General features: G+C 39.8%; 2 protein-coding genes across 5 annotated transcripts in view; one reads left to right on the forward strand and one right to left on the reverse strand.

Annotated features, from left to right (window-relative positions):
- The first annotated feature begins 2,558 nt into the window (after window positions 1-2,558).
- On the forward strand, window positions 2,559-5,320 carry lbx2 (ladybird homeobox 2). The gene is made up of 2 exons (XM_060926970.1): window positions 2,559-3,299; window positions 4,123-5,320. The coding sequence occupies exons 1-2, from the start codon at window positions 2,975-2,977 to the stop codon at window positions 4,584-4,586; spliced, it is 789 nt and encodes a 262-aa protein (XP_060782953.1). The 5' UTR covers window positions 2,559-2,974; the 3' UTR covers window positions 4,587-5,320.
- A 2,136-nt stretch (window positions 5,321-7,456) lies between these two features.
- Window positions 7,457-24,546, reverse strand: part of pcgf1 (polycomb group ring finger 1) — a 61,880-nt gene continuing 44,790 nt past the window's right edge. For 2 of the 4 annotated variants that reach the window (XM_060927914.1, XM_060927912.1), the window contains 4 exons: window positions 23,769-23,811; window positions 17,953-18,036; window positions 8,037-8,117; window positions 7,457-7,575 (listed from right to left, as the gene is read on the reverse strand). In XM_060927914.1, coding sequence (XP_060783897.1) covers window positions 7,525-7,575; window positions 8,037-8,117; window positions 17,953-18,036; window positions 23,769-23,811 — 259 coding nt within the window. In that variant the 3' untranslated portion in view covers window positions 7,457-7,524. Of the gene's footprint in view, window positions 7,576-8,036; window positions 8,118-17,952; window positions 18,040-23,768; window positions 23,812-24,546 lie in introns of all 4 variants that reach the window. The other 2 variants (XM_060927913.1, XM_060927911.1) reach the window with 1 other exon arrangement.

Below are 24,546 nucleotides of genomic sequence, written 5' to 3' on the forward strand. Positions count from 1 at the left end.
ATATATATATATATATATATATATATATATATATATATATATATATATATATATATATATATAATTACAGTTTTAATTACAGTTTACAGTATAATTACAGTTTTTTGCATTGCTGTTAATTAATATAGAATAAATAATATACTACCATCCTGAAAGTAGACTATTCACTCCGAGATTTAATTACTGTTTATTAAATGTGTGTTTCTCCGGAAAATAAATCCAGTCTAATAACCGAAACATAAAATAGCTAGATATGGTACATTCTAATTACTATTTACTGTATTCAATATATTATAGAATATTGCAAACTTTTAAACCACACATTATACAAATATCTAGTCTACATGATATGGCCATCTCTCTCTCTCTCTCTCTCTCTCTCTCTCTCTCTCTCGTGTGTGTGTGTGTGTGTGTGTGTGTGTGTGTGTGTGTGTGTGTGTGTGTGTGTGTTGCATTGTTACTCATTTGCTATAAAATATGCTGTTCATCTCGGTTTGGTGTCACCCACGTGGACTGTTGTGGATTTGTTCTAATAGAATGTCATGCTGTTTGCTGGGCTTTTGGCTTGCTTTGGTCCCTCTCCTCATGTCACCATATGGTACTCCTGGCACGGACAATGCGATGTGTCGGCGAACTCGTCACTGCATCGCCGGCGGCTCGTGTTAGGCAAACATCTATCAGTATGAACGATTATTACAAGCCGGATGCCATGTTGTTGTTGTTCCGGATATCGACGTACCCTTTCCCTCGGTCATGTTTGAGACTATTTGTTTCAATAAATGTAGCAACATATTTTAGATAGAGCTCAAATCCTGGAGGGAAAACTGAGTTGCCTCAGCTCTGTCCAGAAAAAAAAAACGACACAAAATATCGTTTTATTATTATTCATATCGTATTCCTATATTAAGGGGTTTTTTTCTCTCGAATTAATATAAACCCACTGAATTATAACGTCACTAAGTCAATATAAAAGTGTAATTGTCTGCTTTTTATTATTTCCCAAATAACCAGCACACAAAACACATGAAAACACGTTTACATAAACCAAGCAGGCTAATACAAAGCTTTAATAAATAAAGTACAAAATATACAATATGTAATAATAATAAGAAGAAGAAGAAGAAGAAGAGGAGGAAGAGGAAGAAGAGCATATTATTTTAACAATTTCCTGTTCAATGAAACCTGCTCCTATTATTTGGAATAAAATTCTTGGTTAACTATTTAATAACCAATAATAGTTAACTAATAACTAAAAATATTAAGTTAAGCAATAATAGTTAATTTAATAATAATAATAATAATAATAATAATAATAATAATAATAATAATAATAATAATAAAACACATTGGATTATTAAGCGAATGCGATGCTACAAGTTCATCTTTAAAAACATGAGTGACACTTACCTGTCCTCCTCAGCGTCTACCGTGCAGCCAGTGCAGCCAGTGCAGCCGCAGCAGAAGCCTGATCATCGCTTCACATTTTCAGTGTAGTGATCAGAGAGACAGCAGACTGAGAGAAGCGCGAGCCGCGTTCCGCTTCTTACCTGCGCCTGAGAGCAGAAGCGCACCGACCCGCAGTCACGGGGACCGGAGTTACGTTCCAGCTGTTCTGCTGCTCATCTCATCTGCAGGGAAAAATAAACCTACCCTGAAATGTCCCCACACGCACACTCACACACACACGCGATCATCTCTAGACTGTTCTTGTCTGTCTATTTCTATTCAAGCAACCACAAAGTAAAAAATGTTTCAAGAGAATTACGCACAAGCTTAATACGCGCTTTTTTTGTTGTTTGTTTTTACTTTAAATTCTTACTAGGTACTCTGAGTTAGACTAGGCATATTTCTATTTTGTATTTTGGTATGTTTTGCAGGAAAACTTGTGTTGAAATTAAATGTACTTTATGAGATTTAATGTGAATAAGGAGACGTGGTGGTGCACCATTTATAAGCATTTATACAATAATTTAAAAGGCTTAGCAAATATTCTCATCTTTCATGCCTGTTAAAACTTAGAACAGTTCACTTTTCTGTTTTAAAATGTCAAATTGTATTGTTAATTTTTTCTTCTGTTCTGCTACAGCTCAGCAAGCACACTTTGCATTTTCTCTGCGGAAATGCAGTCTAATTATTATTATTATTATTATTATAATCCCCAGTCATGATGTAGTAGTGAATGGTATTAGGTTTAGGCTCCATCCTTAGAACAGAGCCTGATATTTGAATAATTAGCCACGGCAATAATGAAATCACTCTACTTTGCAGGACTTCTTGGCAAGAACGCACACATCGTCTTTACTAATTGAGTCGAGGGAGCGCTGGTGGTGTTCCTGTAATGAGCGCTCACACTGTCCTTCTTTTTTTTTCAGAGATGGAGGCGCGTGGAGCACGTGGTTCGTCCTAAGTAGGAGTGGGGTGTCAGATGTATAAACATCTCTCGCCATCTCTCTTCTCTTTAAACTTCGCCATCACCGCAGGGGGAAACTCCTCCTATTCTTGCGTCCAATTAATTATTAGGGTCTGGCCCTTTAAGACGGAGCAGAGGGTCAGCAAGTGGCGTAGAGTTTCTCTAATTGAACTTCGCCCAATCAACAACAACTCGTTAGCGGTCGCTTGATCTCTCCTGTTTTCTGCGCTTCGGCTTGTTTTTTGTGCGTGTCGCGACTTGGGCCCCGTGTTATTTTCACTTCCCGAACAAATTCATGGGGCTCTTCGGGAAAAGTGGGCTTGATCCAAGCGGACTGGCGCTCGGGTGCGTGTGAGAGCGCAGCGCAGCGCAGCGCAGCGCACTCCTGTGAAGCAATGGTGCTTTCCGACAAACACCTCACACCGAAGACTGCCAGCGGTTCCGTTTAAAAAGGCAACGATACGAACCTGGAAGAAAGCGTGGGTTGGTTTGTTTGTTTTTTATGCAGAAAGAAGCTGTTGCTCGAGATCAAACAACTTTTGAACACTTTCTCACAGGACTGTCATGACCTCCAGTAAAGACATGAAGGCAGGCGCGGTGTTGCAATCGGGCAGCGAGGAGAGGAGACGGGGTCCTTTAGATCAGCTGCCACCCCCCGCTAACTCCAACAAGCCTCTAACTCCGTTCAGCATTGAGGATATCTTAAACAAGCCGTCCGTGAAGAAGTCGGTGACGAGTCTGTATCCGCCGCGCGTGCTCGAGAAGGTAGCGGGATCGAGCGCAGTGCGGAACGGCCTCAGCACCCCGTCTTCTCCCCTGTGCGCTCTGGAGGAGCTGGCAAGCAAAACTTTTAAAGGGCTTGAAGTCAGCGTTATACAAGCGGCAGAAGGTAAAAATACAACACACACACACACACACACCTAACATATTGTGTATCCATTTCTTTATTATATATCTTACCATCGGCCTTTTTAAAATGCTTTAAAAGTCGCATGCTTTCTCCAAGGACACTAAATTATCACAGATGTAACATCTGAAGAATAAAATGTCATATATATATATATATATATATATATATATATATATATATATATATATATAAGGCTTCTACTACCATTGTGTATGCGTTCTATTATTATTATTATTATTTCTGGTCAATAATAACTCCCAAGTTCATATCTGGAATGGAAAAATCCATTAAATCCTTTCCCATGTGTCACTTTGGTCATTTTTTTTTTTTTTTTTTGGTAAATGTATTTTTTCCCCTCCTTTATCGAATAACATGTACATGTTTGGGATTTATTTATTTATTTATTTATTTAAGTCTCAAGCCTATTTTTAAGATGATCAGTGTGTGAACTAATTCTGCTCGGGGTTTGTACTGTGTAAACCGCACACTGTCCTTGGAGTTCGAGATGTCAGGGGATGTGTGGTTGGTGCTCAAGGTGGTTGGAGACTGTTGCTTAATATTTAATTGACTTGTGAAATATTTTGGAAAATGAATCACAATTAATAGCCGCTTTGGAAGGCGTCCTATTTTTGTCTACGAGCAGATGTTTTGCAGCTGGACTGAACAACTGCGGCCTAACACGCACATGCGCGCGCAAATCCTAGCCGCCTTGATCAGAAGTCAATAAAGCATTTTAAGCTGATGGGAAACATGATGATGATGATTACTATTTTTTTTGTGTGTGTATGTTTTGATTTGGCAGGTAGGGAACACCTGAACGCGTTCGGGCAGCGGCAGGTGTCGAAAAAGCGGCGGAAGTCGCGCACGGCCTTCACCAACCACCAGATCTACGAGTTAGAGAAGCGCTTCCTGTACCAGAAGTACCTCTCACCGGCTGACCGCGATCAGATCGCGCAACAGCTTGGCCTCACCAATGCACAGGTCATCACCTGGTTTCAGAACCGACGAGCTAAGCTCAAGAGAGACCTGGAGGAAATGAAAGCGGATGTCGAGTCTCTGAAGAAGATCCCTCCACAGGCGCTGCAGAAACTCGTGTCTATGGAGGACATGGACGATGCGCAAGGCGGTGGTTCGGCCCCGATCTCACCAAGCGCGTCACCGACGGCACATGGCCTCCGAGTCTTCCCTCAGTCGCCGTCTTCATCCCGAGGCCAAACCACAGACGAGTTCTCCGAAGAGGACGAAGAGATCGAGGTGGACGATTGAGACTTTGGCGCAGTAGGTTTTTCCGCACCAGGCGTCTCTTTTCTGCGCTGATCAATTTGAAAATGTCCTCACTGCAGCAGCAGAACAGCCGTTTTTATCCACACAACTTTTGCACGAATGTTGAACTTTGCGGAAGAACTTTAATATTGAAAGGATTTTTTTTATTTCCCGTCCTTTCTCTCTGTCTCTCTGTCATGTTCTAATTTATTACAAGGATCGTAAAAGCCTCCACTTCACGACGAGCTGAGAAGGAGTACATTTTCATTTTGAGAACTGATTAGTGACTGTGGTACAAGATCAGGAATGCAACATGTGTATGTACTTTTCAAGGTCTCATTTTATGCCACATGATATGAGGGGAAACTTGTGCAATTGTTTCGATACGCAGTTCGTCAGTCGCATCACACCAACTACATTACATTACTGTTATAGCTGCTAATGATACGCATCTGCCAAATGTGATTTTTTTTTTTCCCTCCCAACGGATTTCTCAAATATATAGTCATATTTATATTTATACAATGGCAAAGAAAGAGGTCAGTTGGGTCATCGGATTAATATTCTGGAAATGAATATTCTAGAAATGTTCCCAGTTGCATTTGCTGTCAGATCTTTTGTAATTCTGGTCCTTAAGGCTGGAAGAAAAGCCACTCTTAATAAATAATAGCCAAATTATCCAAATAACAGGGGGTGAAGTTGTGTGTATAAAGCAACTTATGATGCATTTACGCGATAAAGTTATTGTAACATTCTATTTAATCACCATTTATGTAAATAAAGGTTATATGATATTTCAGATTGTTTCCTGAAGTTTGAAGTCATATAAGCCTCGGTGCAATCTTGCAACATATATAAATACATTTTGTCGTCTGTGCTTTAAAAAAATCCTGATGTAGCCTATATAAATAAGATAATGATCTAGTTACGTCATCGAAATGGAGGATTAACACTCAACATAAACACACTGGATTTTTATTTTATTTATTTATTTATTTTATTAAGCAGTGGCTATGAACACATTGTCTTCTCGTGGTTACACAGCCTGTGTTAAGTGGTTAAGTGTCTGGAGTTCAATTCGGGACAAATGAACAAGCCCCCCATGAACACACACTCTTCTGCTCTAGAAAAACAAAGCAAAGGGGAAGAAAAGAAAACAATTGCCACAAGGACTTTTGAGCTCGAGGCCTGGCAACCAAAAGATTGCTTTCCCCTTCTCGACATATGGTTTACCAATTTTCCCCAACCCGAACTAGTCAGCATGATTGATTAGGTTAACCCGCCTTTACCGCGTATAAACAGTCCGAGTCGCGCATCTGGGCCCCTTTAAAATGCGTGTGTTGAAAACGCCCATGAATAGCAATGGATTAGCATGGGGCTCCTAATGAATAAATCTCAATGGGAAGCCTAAAGAAATCGAGAGAGTGTGTGTGTGTGTGTCCCTTCCTTCTGCTCAATATCTTTCGCTTGATTTGGATCAGTTGTGAGCAGATCAAGGCAAAGACGTTTCGCTCAGGAAGAAGACAGAATTCTGCAGCACACAATTGGCTCAATGGCTTGGAATAGTGGGGGTTAAAAAGTCAAGTAGATTTTAGTGAGTGCTCGGTTGAGATGGAAGAAGCCCAGAGCGACCACAAACGACTCCTCACTGCGGGGAAAGTCAAAGTAAACCCGAACAGCTCTGCTTCTGCTCTTGCATAGCGCTGCATTCATATTATATTATAGGAAGTCATTTTATGTTTTTCCTAAAATGGCTCCGAATCGGCTATTCGTGTTAGTGCCGCAAATTGAGGGGCCAAACTGCCGCAAAAATAGCTCCACTCAGTCCTGCTCTCTCTTTATATATATATATATATATATATATATATATAATCATCTGATTATAAAATGTGCGTGTACACGTACGTACAGAGCTGGTTTTAGTGCAGCTCTTAAGAAGAAAAATACTTTTTTTTTTTTTAAATTTGCCATTCGGTACACCACCACGATCATCATCATTATAATAGCATGCGCAAATAATGGGCTGTAGTATTGTTTTGGAAATTAATGAGGCAGGTCCATATAAACTATACGGCACATAATATTTCTACTCCACAGTTTATTCAGCCATAATAAATGCATTTGAATAGATTTTTAAAAACAATATTTAATGGAAATAAATAATAAAACAATCATGAAATTGTGTTCAAAACAGATTTAATTATAGTTAGGACAGAGAAGCAAAAATACTGTTGGAGGTTTGACCAAAAAAAAAAAAAAAAGAGTTTTGATTTTTAATTAAGTGTTACGGTCTGGCATCTTTGTTCTCTGAAAAATACCAGATTTAATAAAAATAAAAATCAATGTGTAATTTCCTCAGATTTGAACACTATGGATTGGTGCTTACATGTGGTAAACGATGGCAACCATTTTGAGCAGTATTTATTTATTTGTTTGTTTATTTAGCAGGTAAAGCTGCAGACAGACAGACAGATATCTGTAGCTTATATCTGTAGTGGCTCACAATTTAAAAAGTCATAAAACCTACATAAATTATTTTATATTAACAGTCTTAAACGCTCCAAAGAAGGTTCTGTCTGATGTGCCATTACAAATCAAACTCTGCTTAGACTATAATTAACCTTTTATGTAATGGAAATGTGTGACACTGCAGCGTCGCGCTTCTGTACCACGTGCTAATGTCGCCCCCGTGTGTACACTTTCAGAATTGCAGCGTCTCAGAGTTCTTAGAACCAGGGAAATGTGACACGCCGATCATTTAATGGATCATTAAAAAAGGCTTGAAAGAAAGACTTTGACAGCAAGATTTTTTTTACACTTACATTTATTTTTTTTTCAAAAATACAAAATAAAAATAAGTATATATATGCAGAGAAAAAACTATTAAAATAGAATATGTGAAATACAAAATATTTACATCAGTAGATACTATATTCCTATCCTATCTTGCTCTCTTGTCCTTGATGGCATAGTGAAGAACCAGTGGTTGAGCCTAAAGGGTAGGTAAAAAGAAATAAGAATACTGAGCACAAAAAGCTGACAAGCCTTAATCCAGCTGGAACTATATTGTTCACATCATGAAAAGTATGAGGCAGGTTACTGTTTCTAAACTCAAGACTCAAAAAGATCAAAAGACGTGCATCAGGCAAGCTGAAGCCAGCACTTAAATATCAAGTTAGCCATCAAACTTTGATTTTTCTTCTTTTGATGATTCCACTCCACCCCGACATTTTGTTGTAAAATTGTTCAATTTTTCCAAAACACATTTTCTTAATAATGCACAAGTGACACAAATCTTTTATACTGACAAAAAAAAAAAACCTCTCAAGCCGAATATTGTATAAACAAACCATGACTGGCTTAAATTGTAAATGCCGAAGAAATAAATATAGGATGGGAACAACAAGCGATTGCACAGCAACTGCAAGAGAACTGAGATTAAGATGGCAGTACCTTTCCAAACCAGTGTGACAACCAGAGACGCTTCATGGTCATGTGATCTGGTAGGGATTCATTATTAAATAGCATCTGGACCTAACACAATAAGAGCACAGAATACAGGGCAGTTAAAAAAAAGGGATATAGGATGCAAGTATGGAGTGTACCAAAAAAACAAACAAACAAACAAACAAACAAACAAAAAAAAACACATGGCTGGTATTCATCAGGGTTTTCAGTTACTGTTGACTAAAAGGTTCTTATGACAAACTACTTACAGTCCAAAGTAGGACAGGGTTCGGGTTACATTATCAAACTACTCAGACCCATAGTTCTCAAAGTTCTTTAAAATTATGATACAACGGTATTGCAAAATAATCAAAACTTGTTATAGTAATTACAGCATTCTCATAGTTATTAGTCCACTTTAAAAATCACTTGAATTGATTGGGTTAATACAAACCTCAGGAATACAAACAGGCCTATAAATGGTGCAAAGCTTACAGCAATTTTAGGAAAAATGTGTTCTGTGAATGCAAAGTTCAGTAACAAAACGCTCTACATCACTAACAAACAGCCAGACTGTTATTGTACACCAGGCTTGTAGTACTCGAGTCCGACTCGTGCCCTAATTTTAAGAACTTGTGACTTGAGCACTGATGACTCGGACTTGTGCATTAACTGCATTCGGACTCGTAAACTGGAGACTCAGATGTTTTCATTATTTTTTGCAACATGCCACAATTTGGCATAAGATAGTTATACAGTAGCTACAGTTAGGTCCATATATATATTTGGACACTGACACAAATTTTGTTTTTTTACCTGTTTACTGAAACATATTCAAGTTATAGTTATATAATGGACATGGACATAAAGTCCATACTTTCAGCTTTCATTTGAGGGTATCCACATTAAAATTGGATGAAGGGTTTAGGAGTTTCAGCTCCTTAACATGTGCCACCCTGTTTTTAAAGGGACCAAAAGTAATTGGACAATTGACTCAAAGGCTATTTCATGGGCAGGTGTGGGCAATTCCTTCGTTATGTCATTCTCAATTAAGCAGATAAAAGGCCTGGAGTTGATTTGAGGTGTGGTGCTTGCATTTGGAAGATTTTGCTGCGAAGAAAACATGTGGTCTAAGGAGCTCTCCATGCAGGTGAAACAAGCCATCCTTAAGCTGCAAAAACAGAAAAAAAATCCGAGAAATTGCTACAATATTAGGAGTGGCAAAATCTACAATTTGGTACATCCTGAGAAAGAAAGAAAGAAAGAAAGAAAGAAAGAAAGAAAGCACTGGTGAACTCATCAATGCAAAAAGACCTGGACGCCCACAGACGACAACAGTGGTGGATGATCGCAGAATAATTTCCATGGTGAACAGAAACCCCTTCACAACAGCCAACCAAGTGAACAACACTCTCCAGGAGGTAGGTGTATCAATATCCAAATCTACCATAAAGAGAAGACTGCATGAAAGTAAATACAGAGGGTTCACTGCACGGTGCAAGCCACTCATAAGCCTCAAGAATAAAAAGGCTAGATTGGACTTTGCTAAAAAAAAATCTAAAAAAGCCAGCACAGTTCTGAAAGAACATTCTTTGGACAGATGAAACCAAGATCAATCTCTACCAGAATGATGCAAAGAAAAAAGTATGGCGAAGGCGTGGTACAGCTCATGATCCAAAGCATACCACATAATCTGTAAAACACGGTGGAGGCAGTGCGATGGCTTGGGCATGCATGGCTGCCAGTGGCACTGGGTCACTAGTGTTTATTGATGATGTGACACAGGACAGAAGCAGCCGGATGAATTCTGAGGTATTCAGAGACATATTGTGTGCTCAAATCCAGCCAAATGCAGCCAAACTGATTGGTCGGCGTTTCATAATACAGATGGACAACGACCCAAAACATAAAGCCAAAGCAACCCAGGAGTTTATTAAAGCAAAGAAGTGGAATATTCTTGAATGGCCAAGTCAGTCACCTGATCTCAACCCAACTGAGCATGCATTTCACTTGTTAAAGACTAAACTTCAGACAGAAAGGCCCACAAACAAACAACTGAAAACCGCTGCAGTAAAGGCCTGGCAGAGCATTTAAAAGGAGGAAACGCAGCATCTGGTGATGTCCATGAGTTCAAGACTTCAGGCAGTCATTGCCAACAAAGGGTTTTCAACCAAGTATTAGAAATGAACATTTTATTTACAATTATTTAATTTGTCAAATTACTTTTGAGCCCCTGAAATGAAGGGATTGTGTTTAAAAAATGCTTTAGTTCCTCACATTTTTATGCAATCATTTTGTTCAACCCACTGAATTAAAGCTGAAAGTCTGAACTTCAACTGCGTCTGAATTGTTTTGTTCAAAATTCATTGTGATAATGTACAGAACCAAAATTAGAAAAATGTTGTCTCTGTCCAAATATTTACGGACCTAACTGTACATTAATTTTTGCACGAATTTTGTGCAAGAGAATGCACATTCACCTGTTCAGGAACAAACTAACGTTAATAGCGCTAAAATGCCTGGAGAGAATGCCCCTAGGATTGTCTGCTTTGCTTTTCAGACTTCTCGTGAGGTGGGAAAAAAAAAAAATGCACTGCTACGTGTTCCATATGTAGAAGAACTATTGAGGAGACGACGGGGGACAACCTCGAACTTCAATCATCATTTGGTAAGACTCCACCCAGAGAAGTCAGTGACACGCTATGTTCACTGCCCTGTTGTAGCAGGGCTTGCTGAGCGATGAACTAGCTAGTGTTAACCCTCTCTCATGTTACTTGCCCTGTTGATATTGGGCGGGGCTTGCTGGGTGATGAACAAGCTTTCTGTAGCCTGTTAACTAAAATGGGGCAGGCGAGCAGTAACGTTAGTCCAACACAGTAACAGAGACGCTTTCACATAAAGGCAGCAACAGCCACCGTCAAATGGTGCAGTTGGAGTCTTCAGGGTTGGTACACATTTTAACCAACAAATTTCCATGACTTTTCCATGAGTTGGCCACAAGTTTCCATGACTACGCATAACCTCTAAAATGTCAATATTAGGTGTGCTGTATGTATACTTTTGGCCCTGTGTTGATTTCAGAAAACCCAAAGAAAATTAAAACTTGTGCACCAAATTCTAGTGTGTTTTTTTAAATTAAAGATGTATGCTGTACATTCTGCCACAGAAAAAGAACAGTTCAAAGAAATTACTGAAAGCCCAAATATTGCCATGACATTCATATCTAAGAGGACATTCATGTCACTCTATGTAAACTTCTGACCACAACTGTGTGTGTATATATTATATATATATACACACACACACACACACACACACACACACACACACACACGACAAAGTACAAATTGTAAATAAAAACGGAATGCAATGATGTGGAAGTTTCGAAATTCCATATTTTATTCAGAATAGAACATAGATGACATATCAAATGTTTAAACTGAGAAAATTTATCATTTAAAGAGAAAAATTAGGTGATTTTAAATTTCATGACAACACCACATCTCAAAAAAGTTGGGACAAGGCCATGTTTACCACTGTGAGACATCCCCTTTTCTCTTTACAACAGTCTGTAAACGTCTGGGGACTGAGGAGACAAGTTGCTCAAGTTTAGGGATAGGAATGTTAACCCATTCTTGTCTAATGTAGGATTCTAGTTGCTAAACTGTCTTAGGTCTTTTTTGTCGTATCTTCCGTTTTATGATGCGCCAAATGTTTTCTATGGGTGAAAGATCTGGACTGCAGCCTGGCCAGTTCAGTACCCGGACCCTTCTTCTACGCAGCCATGATGCTGTAATTGATGACAATGCCAAACCACATACTGCATGTTGGAAAATGCAAGGTCTTCCCTGAAAGAGACGTTGTCTGGATGGGAGCATATGTTGCTCTAGAACCTGGATATACCTTTCAGCATTGATGGTGTCTTTCCAGATGTGTAAGCTGCCCATGCCACACGCACTAATGCAACCCCATACCATCAGAGATGCAGGCTTCTGAACTAAGCGCTGATAACAACTCGGGTCGTCCTTCTCCTCTTTAGTCCGAATGACACGGCGTTCCTGATTTCCATAAAGAACTTCAAATTTTGATTCGTCTGACCACAGAACAGTTTTCCACTTTGCCACAGTCCATTTTAAATGAGCCTTGGCCCAGAGAAGACGTCTGCACTTCTGGATCATGTTTAGATACGGCTTCTTCTTTGAACTATAGAGTTTTAGCTGGCAACGGCGGATGACACTGTGAATTGTGTTCACATATAATGTTCTCTGGAAATATTCCTGAGCCCATTTTGTGATTTCCAATAGAGAAGCATGCCTGTATGTGATGCAGTGCCGTCTAAGGGCCCAAAGATCACGGGCACCCAGTATGGTTTTCCGGCCTTGACCCTTACGCACAGAGATTCTTCCAGATTCTCTGAATCTTTTGATGATATTATGCACTGTAGATGATATGTTCAAACTCTTTGCAATTTTACACTGTCGAACTCCTTTCTGATATTGCTCCACTATTTGTTGGTGCAGAATTAGGGGGATTGGTGATCCTCTTCCCATCTTTACTTCTGAGAGCCGCTGCCACTCCAAGATGCTCTTTTTATACCCAGTCATGTTAATGACCTATTGCCAATTGACCAAATGAGTTGCAATTTGGTCCTCCAGCTGTTCCTTTTTTGTACCTTTAACTTTTCCAGTCTCTTATTGCCCCTGTCCCAACTTTTTTGAGATGTGTTGCTGTCATGAAATTTCAAATGAGCCAGTATTTGGCATGAAATTTCAAAATGTCTCACTTTCGACATGTGATATGTTGTCTATGTTCTATTGCGAATACAATATCAGTTTTTGAGATTTGTAAATTATTGCATTCCGTTTTTATTTATAATTTGTACTTTGTCCCAACTTTTTTGGAATCGGGGTTGTGTGTGTATATGCCAAATATTATGTAAACCATAGTTAGTACAAAGTAAAGGTGTTTAATAGAAGCGATGATGCAACCAAAATGTGCACACCCTTAGAACAAAATTAAAAGGAATTTTCCACATTATAACCTCATCTCATCTCATTATCTCTAGCTGCTTTATCCTGTTCTACAGGGTCGCAGGCAAGCTGGAGCCTATCCCAGCTGACTACGGGCGAAAGGTGGGGTACACCCTGGACAAGTCGCCAGGTCATCACAGGGCTGACACATAGACACAGACAACCATTCACACTCACATTCACACCTACGGTCAATTTCAAGTCACCAGTTAACCTAACCTGCATGTCTTTGGACTGTGGGGGAAACCGGAGCACCTGGAGGAAACCCACGCGGACACGGGGAGAACATGCAAACTCCACACAGAAAGGCCCTTGCCAGCCACGGGGCTCGAACCCGGACCTTCTTGCTGTGAGGCGACAGCGCTAACCACTATACCACCGTGCCGCCCCACATTATAACCATTTAAGTTTATTTATTCAGTAACTACAGTGAAACTAATAGGAAAGGTGTGTTGTAGTAGGGGTTCACAAATGTGAACCTAGACATTTAATGGATTAATAGGGGCTTTCTTGAGTTACATTCTTTCTGCTTCTCTTATTTGGTGCTGCATTCACCTCATTCCTTCTCACTTATTTTGTCTGAGCTGAAGACTGGAGTCCATTGTTTGCGTTGTTATTCGATCAACATGTTCAACCATCAAATATGCATGTTCGGAATAAACAGGATATAAATATTATGGCTGCTTTCACAATCTCGCATTCTCATTCTCTTCTTTACCTTATGAAGATAGTCCAAATGTGCAGAGATATGCACACTTGCGTTCACCGCACGCAAATCTTGTGGCTATCTGACTATCAGGAAACATGGCCTGGAACAACTGGGCTGTATCCTCACACGACTTGAAGGAGTAGTGAGCTTTGATTACCTTTAGCACCCAGAATATCTCCACAGTAAGCGAGTCATTTCTAGTCACAGCACTTGAAAGCGTTCCTTGTCTCAAAGACGAAGTGGCAGTAATGCAGGTAGATGTCGGCGTGGATGTGGGTGTCGTCGTGTGAGGTTGAAAAAAAAAACTGGCGACTGAGTTTGCTTGGCGGGCAGTGACTACAGCTTGGTGCTTAGCGCCTTTGGCATGGCTAGTAAGAGCTGCTTCTCCCATGTTAGCCATGTCGAATATTTTACTGCACAAGACACATTTGGCTTTTCCAGGGTCCTCTACCCTCTCCAACCATGATTTGTATTTTTCGGCATGAAGCCAGACATTATTAAATGTACATTTCCCTGGCATTGTGTACTTTGTCTCTTGGCATAGTACAAGCCACGCGATCTGATCTAAAGACTGAGGGAAGTTTACATTGCATCTAGGCAACGCACGTCACAAATGATATGAACAGTGGCCGGAGAGGGGGAAAAAGCGGATCAGTAATGATCTCCGCACTGGCCGGTTAATCAAATCAACACGCACGATTTTCTTATTATAAGTTGTTTACAATATACAATAACCAATTTTAAATCACATTGTCTGTTCACAGAGGAAGGTGGATAAATTCCATAACTTTTCCAGGGTGCTCGTGTTTCCAGGAGTATTCCAGTCCTGGAAAACGACATAAATCACATTCCATAACTTTTCCAGGTTTTCCATGACCGTACGAACCCTAAGTCTTGTTCTCAGACTCGAATTGAAATTTTCTTTAAATGACTCGGACTTGAACACTGGGGACTCGAGACTGGACTTGGACTTGAAGTTTAGTGACTCGATTAAAACACTGTTGTACACATCTGAAAAATGAGCATAATATTTGAATAGCTGTATTATGCATACAAAAATCTGTACTGAAGGGGTCGAGATTTTTTTTTTTTTAAACAGTTAAAGTGGTACCTGGTTGCAAAAAGCGAACCCTTAATTTAGACTAATCAGCGAGTAGTAGAATCGACGTTTATGACTGAATTGCATTTTATGGACAGCACTGTAGCATTAGACGAGTTATTCTGAAGTTGTTCTCCAATTCGCTCTGCTCGAGGATGTGTGTATTTTAGGCTTCGTCTGTTAAATGTGATTTTTAAGTGCTAATATGCATAAATTATGAGTTCATGTCCCTTTTCTCGGTTGTCTCAAAGATTTTTACAGGACAGATAAACATCAAGGGTGAAATAACGAGCAAAACTGTTAAAGGTCTGCATTCAAATTTTAACATCAAAATGTTGGAAGGGCTCTGTAAAAGGACCCATGGGTGCTGGAGGAGAGATTTTCCTGTTAATTGTAATACTGCATTTATGTCTCTCATTTTGTATCCATCAATTACTGAAGCCACCCATCTGCAAAAAGGCATGGTGTTCATTTCCTGCAGAGTGGAAGGGAAATACCATGTGTACTGTTTATTCTATGCTGAGCGTCGCCTGATTATCGTCACTGCTGCGAGACTTCTTCCCCAGTCCTAAGAAACACTCAGTATAGGGGGCGTCGTGGCTCAGGTGGTTAAGGCGCCATACCATGAATGCGGGCGACCCGGGTTCGATTCCGGCCCGAGGTCATTTCCCGATCCCTTCCCGTCTCTCTCTCTCCCGCTCATTTCCTGTCTCTGCACTGTCCTATCCAATAAAAAAAAGGTGCAAAAAGCCCAAAAAAATATCTAAAAAAAAAAAAAAGAAACACTCAGTATGCAAGATCAAGTCCAGATCAAAAATGTCATCCAAATGGCCAAACAGCTGCTTGTTGTCATTTAGGCTGTCCATGGCATTTCTAGGTTCTAGGAGAAACTTATGAATCCTGGCAAATTAAGAGCAGAACCAAAATTGTCACTCCCAATTTTTAGTCAGTTATTAATTTGCGCTAGCAGCGATGGCACAATTTGTTACTCTCACTCAGGATCTTTCTACAACCCCGATTCCAAAAAAGTTGGGACAAAGTACAAATTGTAAATAAAAACGGAATGCAATGATGTGGAAGCTTCAAAATTCCATATTTTATTCAGAATAGAACATAGATGACATATCAAATGTTTAAACTGAGAAAATGTATCATTTAAAGAGAAAAATTAGGTGATTTTAAATTTCAGACAACAACACATCTCAAAAAAGTTGGGACAAGGCCATGTTTACCACTGTGAGACATCCCCTTTTCTCTTTACAACAGTCTGTAAACGTCTGGGGACTGAGGAGACAAGTTGCTCAAGTTTAGGGACAGGAACGTTAACCCATTCTTGTCTAATGTAGGATTCTAGTTGCTCAACTGTCTAAGGTCTTTTTTTGTCGTATCTTCCGTTTTATGATGCGCCAAATGTTTTCTATGGGTGAAAGATCTGGACTGCAGCCTGGCCAGTTCAGTACCCGGACCCTTCTTCTACGCAGCCATGATGCTGTAATTGATGCAGTATGTGGTTTGGCATTGTCATGTTGGAAAATGCAAGGTCTTCCCTGAAAGAGACGTCGTCTGGATGGGAGCATATGTTGCTCTAGAACCTGGATATACCTTTCAGCATTGATGGTGTCTTTCCAGATGTGTAAGCTGTCCATGCCACACGCACTAATGCAACCCCATACCACCAGAGATGCAGGCTTCTGAACTGAGCGCTGATGACAACTCGGGTCGTCCTTCTCCTCTTTAGTCCGAATGACACGGCGTCCCTGATTTCCATAAAGAACTTCAAATTTTGATTCGTCTGACCACAGAACAGTTTTCCACTTTGCCACAGTCCATTTTAAATGAGCCTTAGCCCAGAGAAGAGGTCTGCGCTTCTGGATCGTGTTTAGATACGGCTTCTTCTTTGAACTAGAGTTTTAGCTGGCAACGGCGGATGGCACGGTGAATTGTGTTCACAGATAATGTTCTCTGGAAATATTCCTGAGCCCATTTTGTGATTTCCAATACAGAAGCATGCCTGTATGTGATGCAGTGCCGTCTAAGGGCCCGAAGATCACGGGCACCCAGTATGGTTTTCCGGCCTTGACCCTTACGCACAGATATTCTTCCAGATTCTCTGAATCTTTTGATGATATTATGCACTGTAGATGATATGTTCAAACTCTTTGCAATTTTACACTGTCGAACTCCTTTCTGATATTGCTCCACTATTTGTCGGCGCAGAATTAGGGGGATTGGTGATCCTCTTCCCATCTTTACTTCTGAGAGCCGCTGCCACTCCAAGATGCTCTTTTAATACCCAGTCATGTTAATGACCTATTGCCAATTGACCCAATGAGTTGCAATTTGGTCCTCCAGCTGTTCCTTTTTTGTACCTTTAACTTTTCCAGCCTCTTATTGCCCCTGTCCCAACTTTTTTGAGATGTGTTGCCATCATGAAACTTCAAATGAGCCAATATTTGGCATGAAATTTCAAAATGTCTCACTTTCGACATTTGATATGTTGTCTCTGTTCTATTGTGAATACAATATCAGTTTTTGAGATTTGTAAATTATTGCATTCCATTTTTATTTACAATTTGTACTTTGTCCCAACTTTTTTGGAATCGGGGTTGTACTTTATTCTTCTTCTAACATTCTTTTAGGACACTATTTCTCCCTCAGTTTTCAACCAGTCATCAAATTTCACATGAAGAATACCACTGGGCTGAATGACATTGCTATGACTTTTGGTGCTGATCTGGATCAGTGACCTGGAACGATCCATGAAAAACAGGATTATTTTTTTCAAAATCACTTATAACTGTCAATTTTCATGATTTTTTTTTTTAAATCAGTTTTTTTAATTTTTTTTTTTTGTTCAGGGCAGCAGGGTGCAACTTTTCCTTGACCTTCAATTGACAAAGGTCAGCTCGCGCAAATTACTGTGACTTTAGTCACAGTCTCTATCGAATATTGAACTTCCTTTTTTGAGGCTTGATGAATAAAAGCCATAGTCAGTTTGCCTTAAGTGGCATAATATAATTAAAATAAATAAAATAAAAACACCCACAAAGGTTATTCTGAATAAGGAGAATGAATGACATGGACCTGGTGCCTCTCCACGTTGAGTCGATGGCACAGTACTTTCCTCAGGTGTCTGACCTCAGCTCGTACTGAGCAACGCACAAACTTCTGCTGCGGAGAACAGAAAGGACACTTCAGTTTCAAGACCACAGTGTACATGTTTATCACAGAATACATTAACCAATAAAGAAATTAAATCAATCAATCAATCAATCTTTGCTAACAGTGGTTCCTAACTATCAAATGTGCCAGAAGGGGGCGTGATCGTCCTGATTTTAATACTTTGTTTTAGCCCAGAACATCTGAAAGTATTTTAGCATTAAAAGCAGGTTAGAGACTGCAAACAGCACTAGTCCAGAGGCTCCCTTGTCACGAAGACTAAACCAGGAACAATCCTAAATGGCTGCTGCACTGCATTTAATGGCACAATCAAGATATGTGAAATTCATAAAACAAGCTTTTAAAAATAAATTATCCTCAACTGTGATTTGTTAAAATGAAACATTGTGCATTTGCCATGGTGTAGCTCCATTATCTTTAGTGAAAAAATCAATTCTGCTGTTCCTCTTGGCTTAGGATTTCTTCAAGGAAAATGTTTTTCAGCAGGGTCATGAACAGGTTTAAAGAAGAAACCTTGCTCAGAACATGTAGGTGCATGGTACGATTTTTTTTTTTTTTTTGTAAATACAGCTCCAGATGTACCTTTATACATTTAACGCTAATGTACATGATGCTGCTTTATTACAAAATTTTAAATCCAAATATTAAAATGTAGACGGCCTTTGTCAAAAAAAGAATTTTCCCTGACACCTAAAAGTGTAAGTCATAAAAAGAATTTTCCTGACACCTACCGTATTTTCCGGACTATACGTCGCTCCGGAGTTTAAGTCGCATCAGCCAAAAAATGCATTATGAAGACGAAAAAAACATATATACGTCGCACCGGACTATAAGTCGCACTTTTTTGAAGGGTTATTCTATCCATAGAATCTGTGATTGTATCTGATAAGCGGCGCGTGGTTCCTGCGCGACTGCATTGTTTATTTAATAAACGAACAGCTGAGCAGTGATAACGCGCCCTTTGCCCTGTAAGTAGCCTAGTCTGATTATTTTAAATATCTACTACTATCTTTAATACTATCACTATCGTTATTACTAATAGCCTATATTATTATTATTATTATTATTATTATTATTATAACTAATATTAGTAGCCTATTACTGATGCATTAATCAGTTTGCTTTTAGAATATTTTTACCGGTAGGGCTTATTATCGCCCCATGGCTCTTTCATCTGTGTTATTAAAGCTGTAGTCATCATCGAGGAGTGTCATTCTTCATTTTTGTCGAATTTTATTTCATTAAATCAGAGGTCAAGTAGGCTATAGGTATATCATCTCCAAAGACAACTGTCTAGTGAAAAAAAAACAACAACCGCTTTTAAATACCCTACTTAAATCCTTAAAAAGAGTAATTTAACTCATGTCTTGTGTGATCTGATCTCCAATGGTGAAATAAACCGGTTGTGATATGAGTAGTCTGTTATTTTAGAAGATAAATTTAATATATAATTTAATATATAGCCTAATAAAAATAATATTTTATAACATATCACGACATATTACTGTCTGTAACTGTTCGTCACTAAAGCGTTTTCTAAGATCATAATGTCTGATATTATTATTTTTTTTTTTACACACACAATAGGCGTGTGCGCGTAAAGTTATAGTAAACCACCCCCCACCTTTTTTTTTTTTTGAGTCGCCGGACCCACCCACCTCCTGCGTTCCGGGACCTCCCACTTCACAAATTAAGCACTGCCTAAAATCATTACATAACTTATTTAAATAACTATAGCCCTATCATTAATAATAAAACACAGGTCAATCAAGTTTATCAAGCTGGCGATTTCACTCCAAATCAGCAAATCCATTGAATTCCTCATCCTCGGTGTCGCTTCTGAACAACTCTGCCAACTCCAGCGGCAGACGAAGCGCCGTTTCCTCTTCTTCTGCGTGGCTGTCGTCAGACTCAGCATCAGCTCCAGTTATTCCGCGGTGAAAAAAAAACAAACACATATATACGTCGCACCGGAGTATAAGTCGCATGGCTAGCCGAACCATGAAAAAAAGTGCGACTTATAGTCCGAAAAATACGGTAATTATTTGTGTTTAGTGGACCGAAAGCTACTGAATTTGAATCACAGACTTGCAATTTTATTAGTTTTTTTAAATAACAACAATTAATGAATTTAGGGCCAAATGGCCCTAAATTCTCCACTATTTTTTCCTGCTTCACCATGACCCAATTCATGATACTACGTCATGCATCACATGGTGGGCTTTCCCCGTTCACACAAATTTGTATGGGATACAAATTTGAAACAGGAGAGGAAAATGGAGGATGCAAATGAAACGTGAAAGACCGACTACAGTAACGGAAAGCAAGAAGAAAAGACGTTATGTTGTGAAGGAAAGGAAACGCAGGACCAAACTAATAAATATCGGCAGTCAGCGAGCACCTCGGTGTGATCAGCTGTTTGTTTAGCGACAGAATGATGTAGCTGTGGGTGGCATGGTGGTGTAGTGGTTAGCACTGTCGCCTCACAGCAAGAAGGTTCTGGGTTCGAACCCAGCGGCCGAGGAGGGCCTTTCTGTGTGGAGTTTGCATGTTCTCCCCGTGTCTGCGTGGGTTTCCTCCGAGTGCTCCGGTTTCCCCCACAGTCCAAAGACATGTCGTGGGGCGGCCCTGGGCCTTGGGCCAGCCCGACTTTGAACGCTCGTAACTCGCGCAGGGGAGGTCAGCCTCCCCAGATGTGGCACCCTGACCCCCATGCCCTCCCATGAACGAAAGAGCGCTGCCAGGGCGGGCTACCTCTGAACCAATCATAGGAAGGAGTACGAAGAATATGAGAAACTTCGAGACTCTGCTGCTCAAGATAAACCAAGCACAAGCAGGCCACCTAGTCAGCATACCCAGCAGACGCTTGCTGAATCATTCAGCAGAAAAGCGCCGTATGAGAAAAAAAAAAAAAGTCAACGATGGCAAGACATAAATGCCATCACCAAGTTCATAGCCAAAGAGATGTTACCGATGCAGTTGGTGGAGGGACAAGGCTTTATAGAACTTGTGAACGTCTTAGACGCGCGATACAGTGTGCCTCGTCGTAAATATTTCAGCGAAACTGCTCTCCCCACCCTGTATGATTCAACTCGCAAAGCTGTGATGAACGAAGTGCAAAAGGTGACACACTTCGCAACAACCACCGATTTATGGTCGAGCAGAACATTGGAGCCATACCTCTCTCTGACCGTGCATTTCATTGACAAATCTTGGCTACTTCGGAGTTACTGTTTGCAGATGTCCTATTTCCTAGACAACCACACAGGAGCCAACATTGCCCTTGGTCTGAAAGATGCCCTCGCATCATGGTCGTTGAGTGATGAGGGCATGGTTTGCATAACCACCGACAGCGGTGCAAACGTCGTCAGTGCACTCAGAACTAACAACTGGAAAAGGTTACCGTGCTTTGGTCACCGGCTTCATATCGCAATTGGTGAGTTATCATTTCAATATTCTTATCTATTGCAGTTGATATGAAATAGCAAATGTGTCATCAATGTCGCGAAAAGTGAAAATATGTATATAACATTTTCTTATAATGTATATACATTATAAGAACAAAAAAATGTATATTTTTTATAAGCCTAGTTTTTTTTTGTTATTGGACACTCACTCACTAAGCCTATATGAAATTAACTGCCATTTTAAACTGCAATGCATGGTATTATAAGGTCAACATACATGGCACTGAATGGTACATCATTACACTGTTAATGTTGCTACACTGCTAATAATGATGTTCCATTTTAAATATTTTCCAGAGAGGAGCATGCATGATACTAGGATAGACCGAGCCATTGGTGTCTGCAAGAAGGTGGTTGGAACCTTTTCCAACAGCTTTAAATTGAGGAAAGCTCTGGATGATGCTCAAAATCAGCTGAAGCTCCCAGAGCATAAACTCATCACAGAATCACCAACAAGATGGGGCTCAAGACAGCGTATGATCGAGAGATTTATTGAGCAAGAAAAGCCATTCGTCATGTGCTAAGTGCAGACAAGACACGCAGACATCTTATCCCAATATGGCAAGATGTTGATATGCTAGAATCAGTGAGCAAAGCACTTAGTCCGCTGCTTGAGTTTACAGATGCCCTTTCAGGTGAGCAAGGAGTAACATTCTCCTACCTGAAACCCATCCTGTCATTATTTAACTCTGAGGTCTTGGCAGTGGAGTCTGATGATACAGATCTCACAAAAAAAAAAAAATTCAAGGAAACCATTCTGGATTACCTAAATACAAAAAGACAGAGATGACAATGTGGATGGCATTTTAAGTGTGGCATCCACACTTGATCCACGGTTTAAAAACCGTTACAATGATGATGATCAGATGATAATGTCAACAATTTCCTCTGAACTTATGGCTATGGCAACTCAGGAAGAGAGCGATTCTCCAGGCACCTCAACTACCACAGCTCAAGGTGCCGCCACTGAAGGTGGAGCAGATGGTGGTGACACCAATGAACCAGCCAAAAAGATAAAGAAGTTTTTCGGCAGTTACTTCAAAAAACAAGTGAGAGGGGAGTCACAGGCTACTGCCATAGAAAAGGAGCTCAAGAGCTACCTTATGATACCGGAGGTGGACAGTGATGTCAATCCACTTGAATGGTGGAAAACACGAGATAAATTTCCCCAGACTGGGAAAGTTAGCTAAAAAGTATCCCTGCCTCAAGCAGCCCTTCAGAGAGAGCATTCAGCACAGGAGGAAATATTGTGACATGTCACCGGGCTTCACTCAAGCCTGACGAATGTTCAAATGTTCAAAGTTCTGCAAAGTTCTGGCATCTGTCCTAAACTGTGATAATACTGGGTATTTTTACTATTTGAGAATTGTGGATTTTTTTTTTCTCAACATTGTATTTTGTTTACAAATCTCTATTTATTTGAGAAAACCTTTTTAGTAAAGTTTTTTTTTAAGTGATATTTTTGTAAAATCCTGGACAGAACTTTAATAAGGCCATAAGCACTTGCTGTTGATGTGCAATAATTCTCATGGATGCATGGAGCACTTTATTACAAGAGTTCAATATTTCTGCATTGTAGTTCAATTAAGTTATTTTTGTTTAAAGACAATAAATGTTTTCCTTAAACATTGTGCCCATTATTGTAATCTCCAAGTAGGTATAACTCTGAGAATTCCAATCACATTTTTAAAAATATCGACCAATTATCGTTATCGTCAAAATCCAAAAAAATATCGGAGATATTTTTTTGCCCATATCGCCCACCCCTACTCCCCGGACGCTCTGGTGTGGCTGCCCACTGCTCTGGGTGTGTGCGTGCGTGTTCACTGCTTCAGATGGGTTAAATGCAGAGGATGAATTTCACTGTGTTTGAAGTGTGCATGTGACAAAGGTTTCTTCTTCTTCTGTCAGTGCATGGTCGAGTTAAACCTGTAGATGGCAGTAATGCAACACTGGATGCCAGCTGCCGTAAAACCCAAAAGATGATGAAAAAACCTGCGCATGCTCACACGGACGACTTCTGTCTGCTTGACTGCGCGAAGCAAGCGATTTCATGCACATTATTTGCTCGGGAATCCCCTTAAATTAAATAACTCCCCAGCCACAGAATGGCCTGATATTTTGTGAGGCATTACAGGAATAAACATATCACAGTAACCAAATTTCACCGATTTTATGAACTCGAAAAGCCGTATAGCTTTAATGAAAAACAGACACACAGATACACATTCTAGTCCATTCTTCATGCCTTACCTGTAAAGTTAATTTATTTTTGTCTTTTCCAGATAACGACGAGCTGCAACGACAAAGATCAAATGACTCAAGAAACAAATGCATTTCAAATGACAAGGTCAAAAAGCTTAATAATGAAGTAAACAAATATACAGCGCATAATCTTATGGGGGAATAATGCAGAATGGCATTTAAATGCTGATGATGTTACTAGAAAACCAGTACGTTGTTTCAAAAGACTGAAATGTAACATTAGGACGCAGTTGCCAAGTCTTCATGAGTGAACGGTTGATAACGTCATCTAAATAGACTTCATCTTAAAACGAATGACCTCAAGCTTTCTTCCTGGTTACATGATTGCACTTTTAGACCATATAGTACACAGTTATAGAAGAGAGTTATTTATTAAAAAAAAAAAAATTCACACTATCCAGAGTCACCCAGATGAGGGTGGGTTCCCTTTTGAGTCTAGTTCCTCTTAAGCTTTCTTCATGTCCTCTCAGGGAGTTTTTCCTTGCCACTGTTGCCTTCTGGCTTGCTCATAAGGGACAAATTTTTATAAATTCACATATGTAAAATTTCTATTTTGAATTTATACATTTCTCTGAAAGCTGCTAAGACAATATCTATTGTTAAGAAATTTAAATCTTACTTAAAGGACACCCACACAGGAAGTGATTCCCTTGTCTGTCATCACTTTGTCACTAGAGCAGTCCACAAATAAAATAATTCCCTCATCAGCCAGACATTTCAGGCTCTGGTTGCCATGGAAACCCTCTTGTATATTTCCTGCCTAGTT

The sequence above is a fragment of the Neoarius graeffei genome, chromosome 8, assembly GCF_027579695.1.
Source record: "Neoarius graeffei isolate fNeoGra1 chromosome 8, fNeoGra1.pri, whole genome shotgun sequence".
In the NCBI taxonomy this organism is placed as follows: domain Eukaryota; kingdom Metazoa; phylum Chordata; class Actinopteri; order Siluriformes; family Ariidae; genus Neoarius; species Neoarius graeffei.

Coding starts and splice junctions, on each gene's coding strand:
- lbx2 (XM_060926970.1), top strand. CDS start 2,975: ATGACCTCCAGTAAAGACATGAAGGCAGGCGCGGTGTTGCAATCGGGC. Junction 3,300..4,122: donor CGTTATACAAGCGGCAGAAG/GTAAAAATACAA, acceptor TTGATTTGGCAG/GTAGGGAACACCTGAACGCG.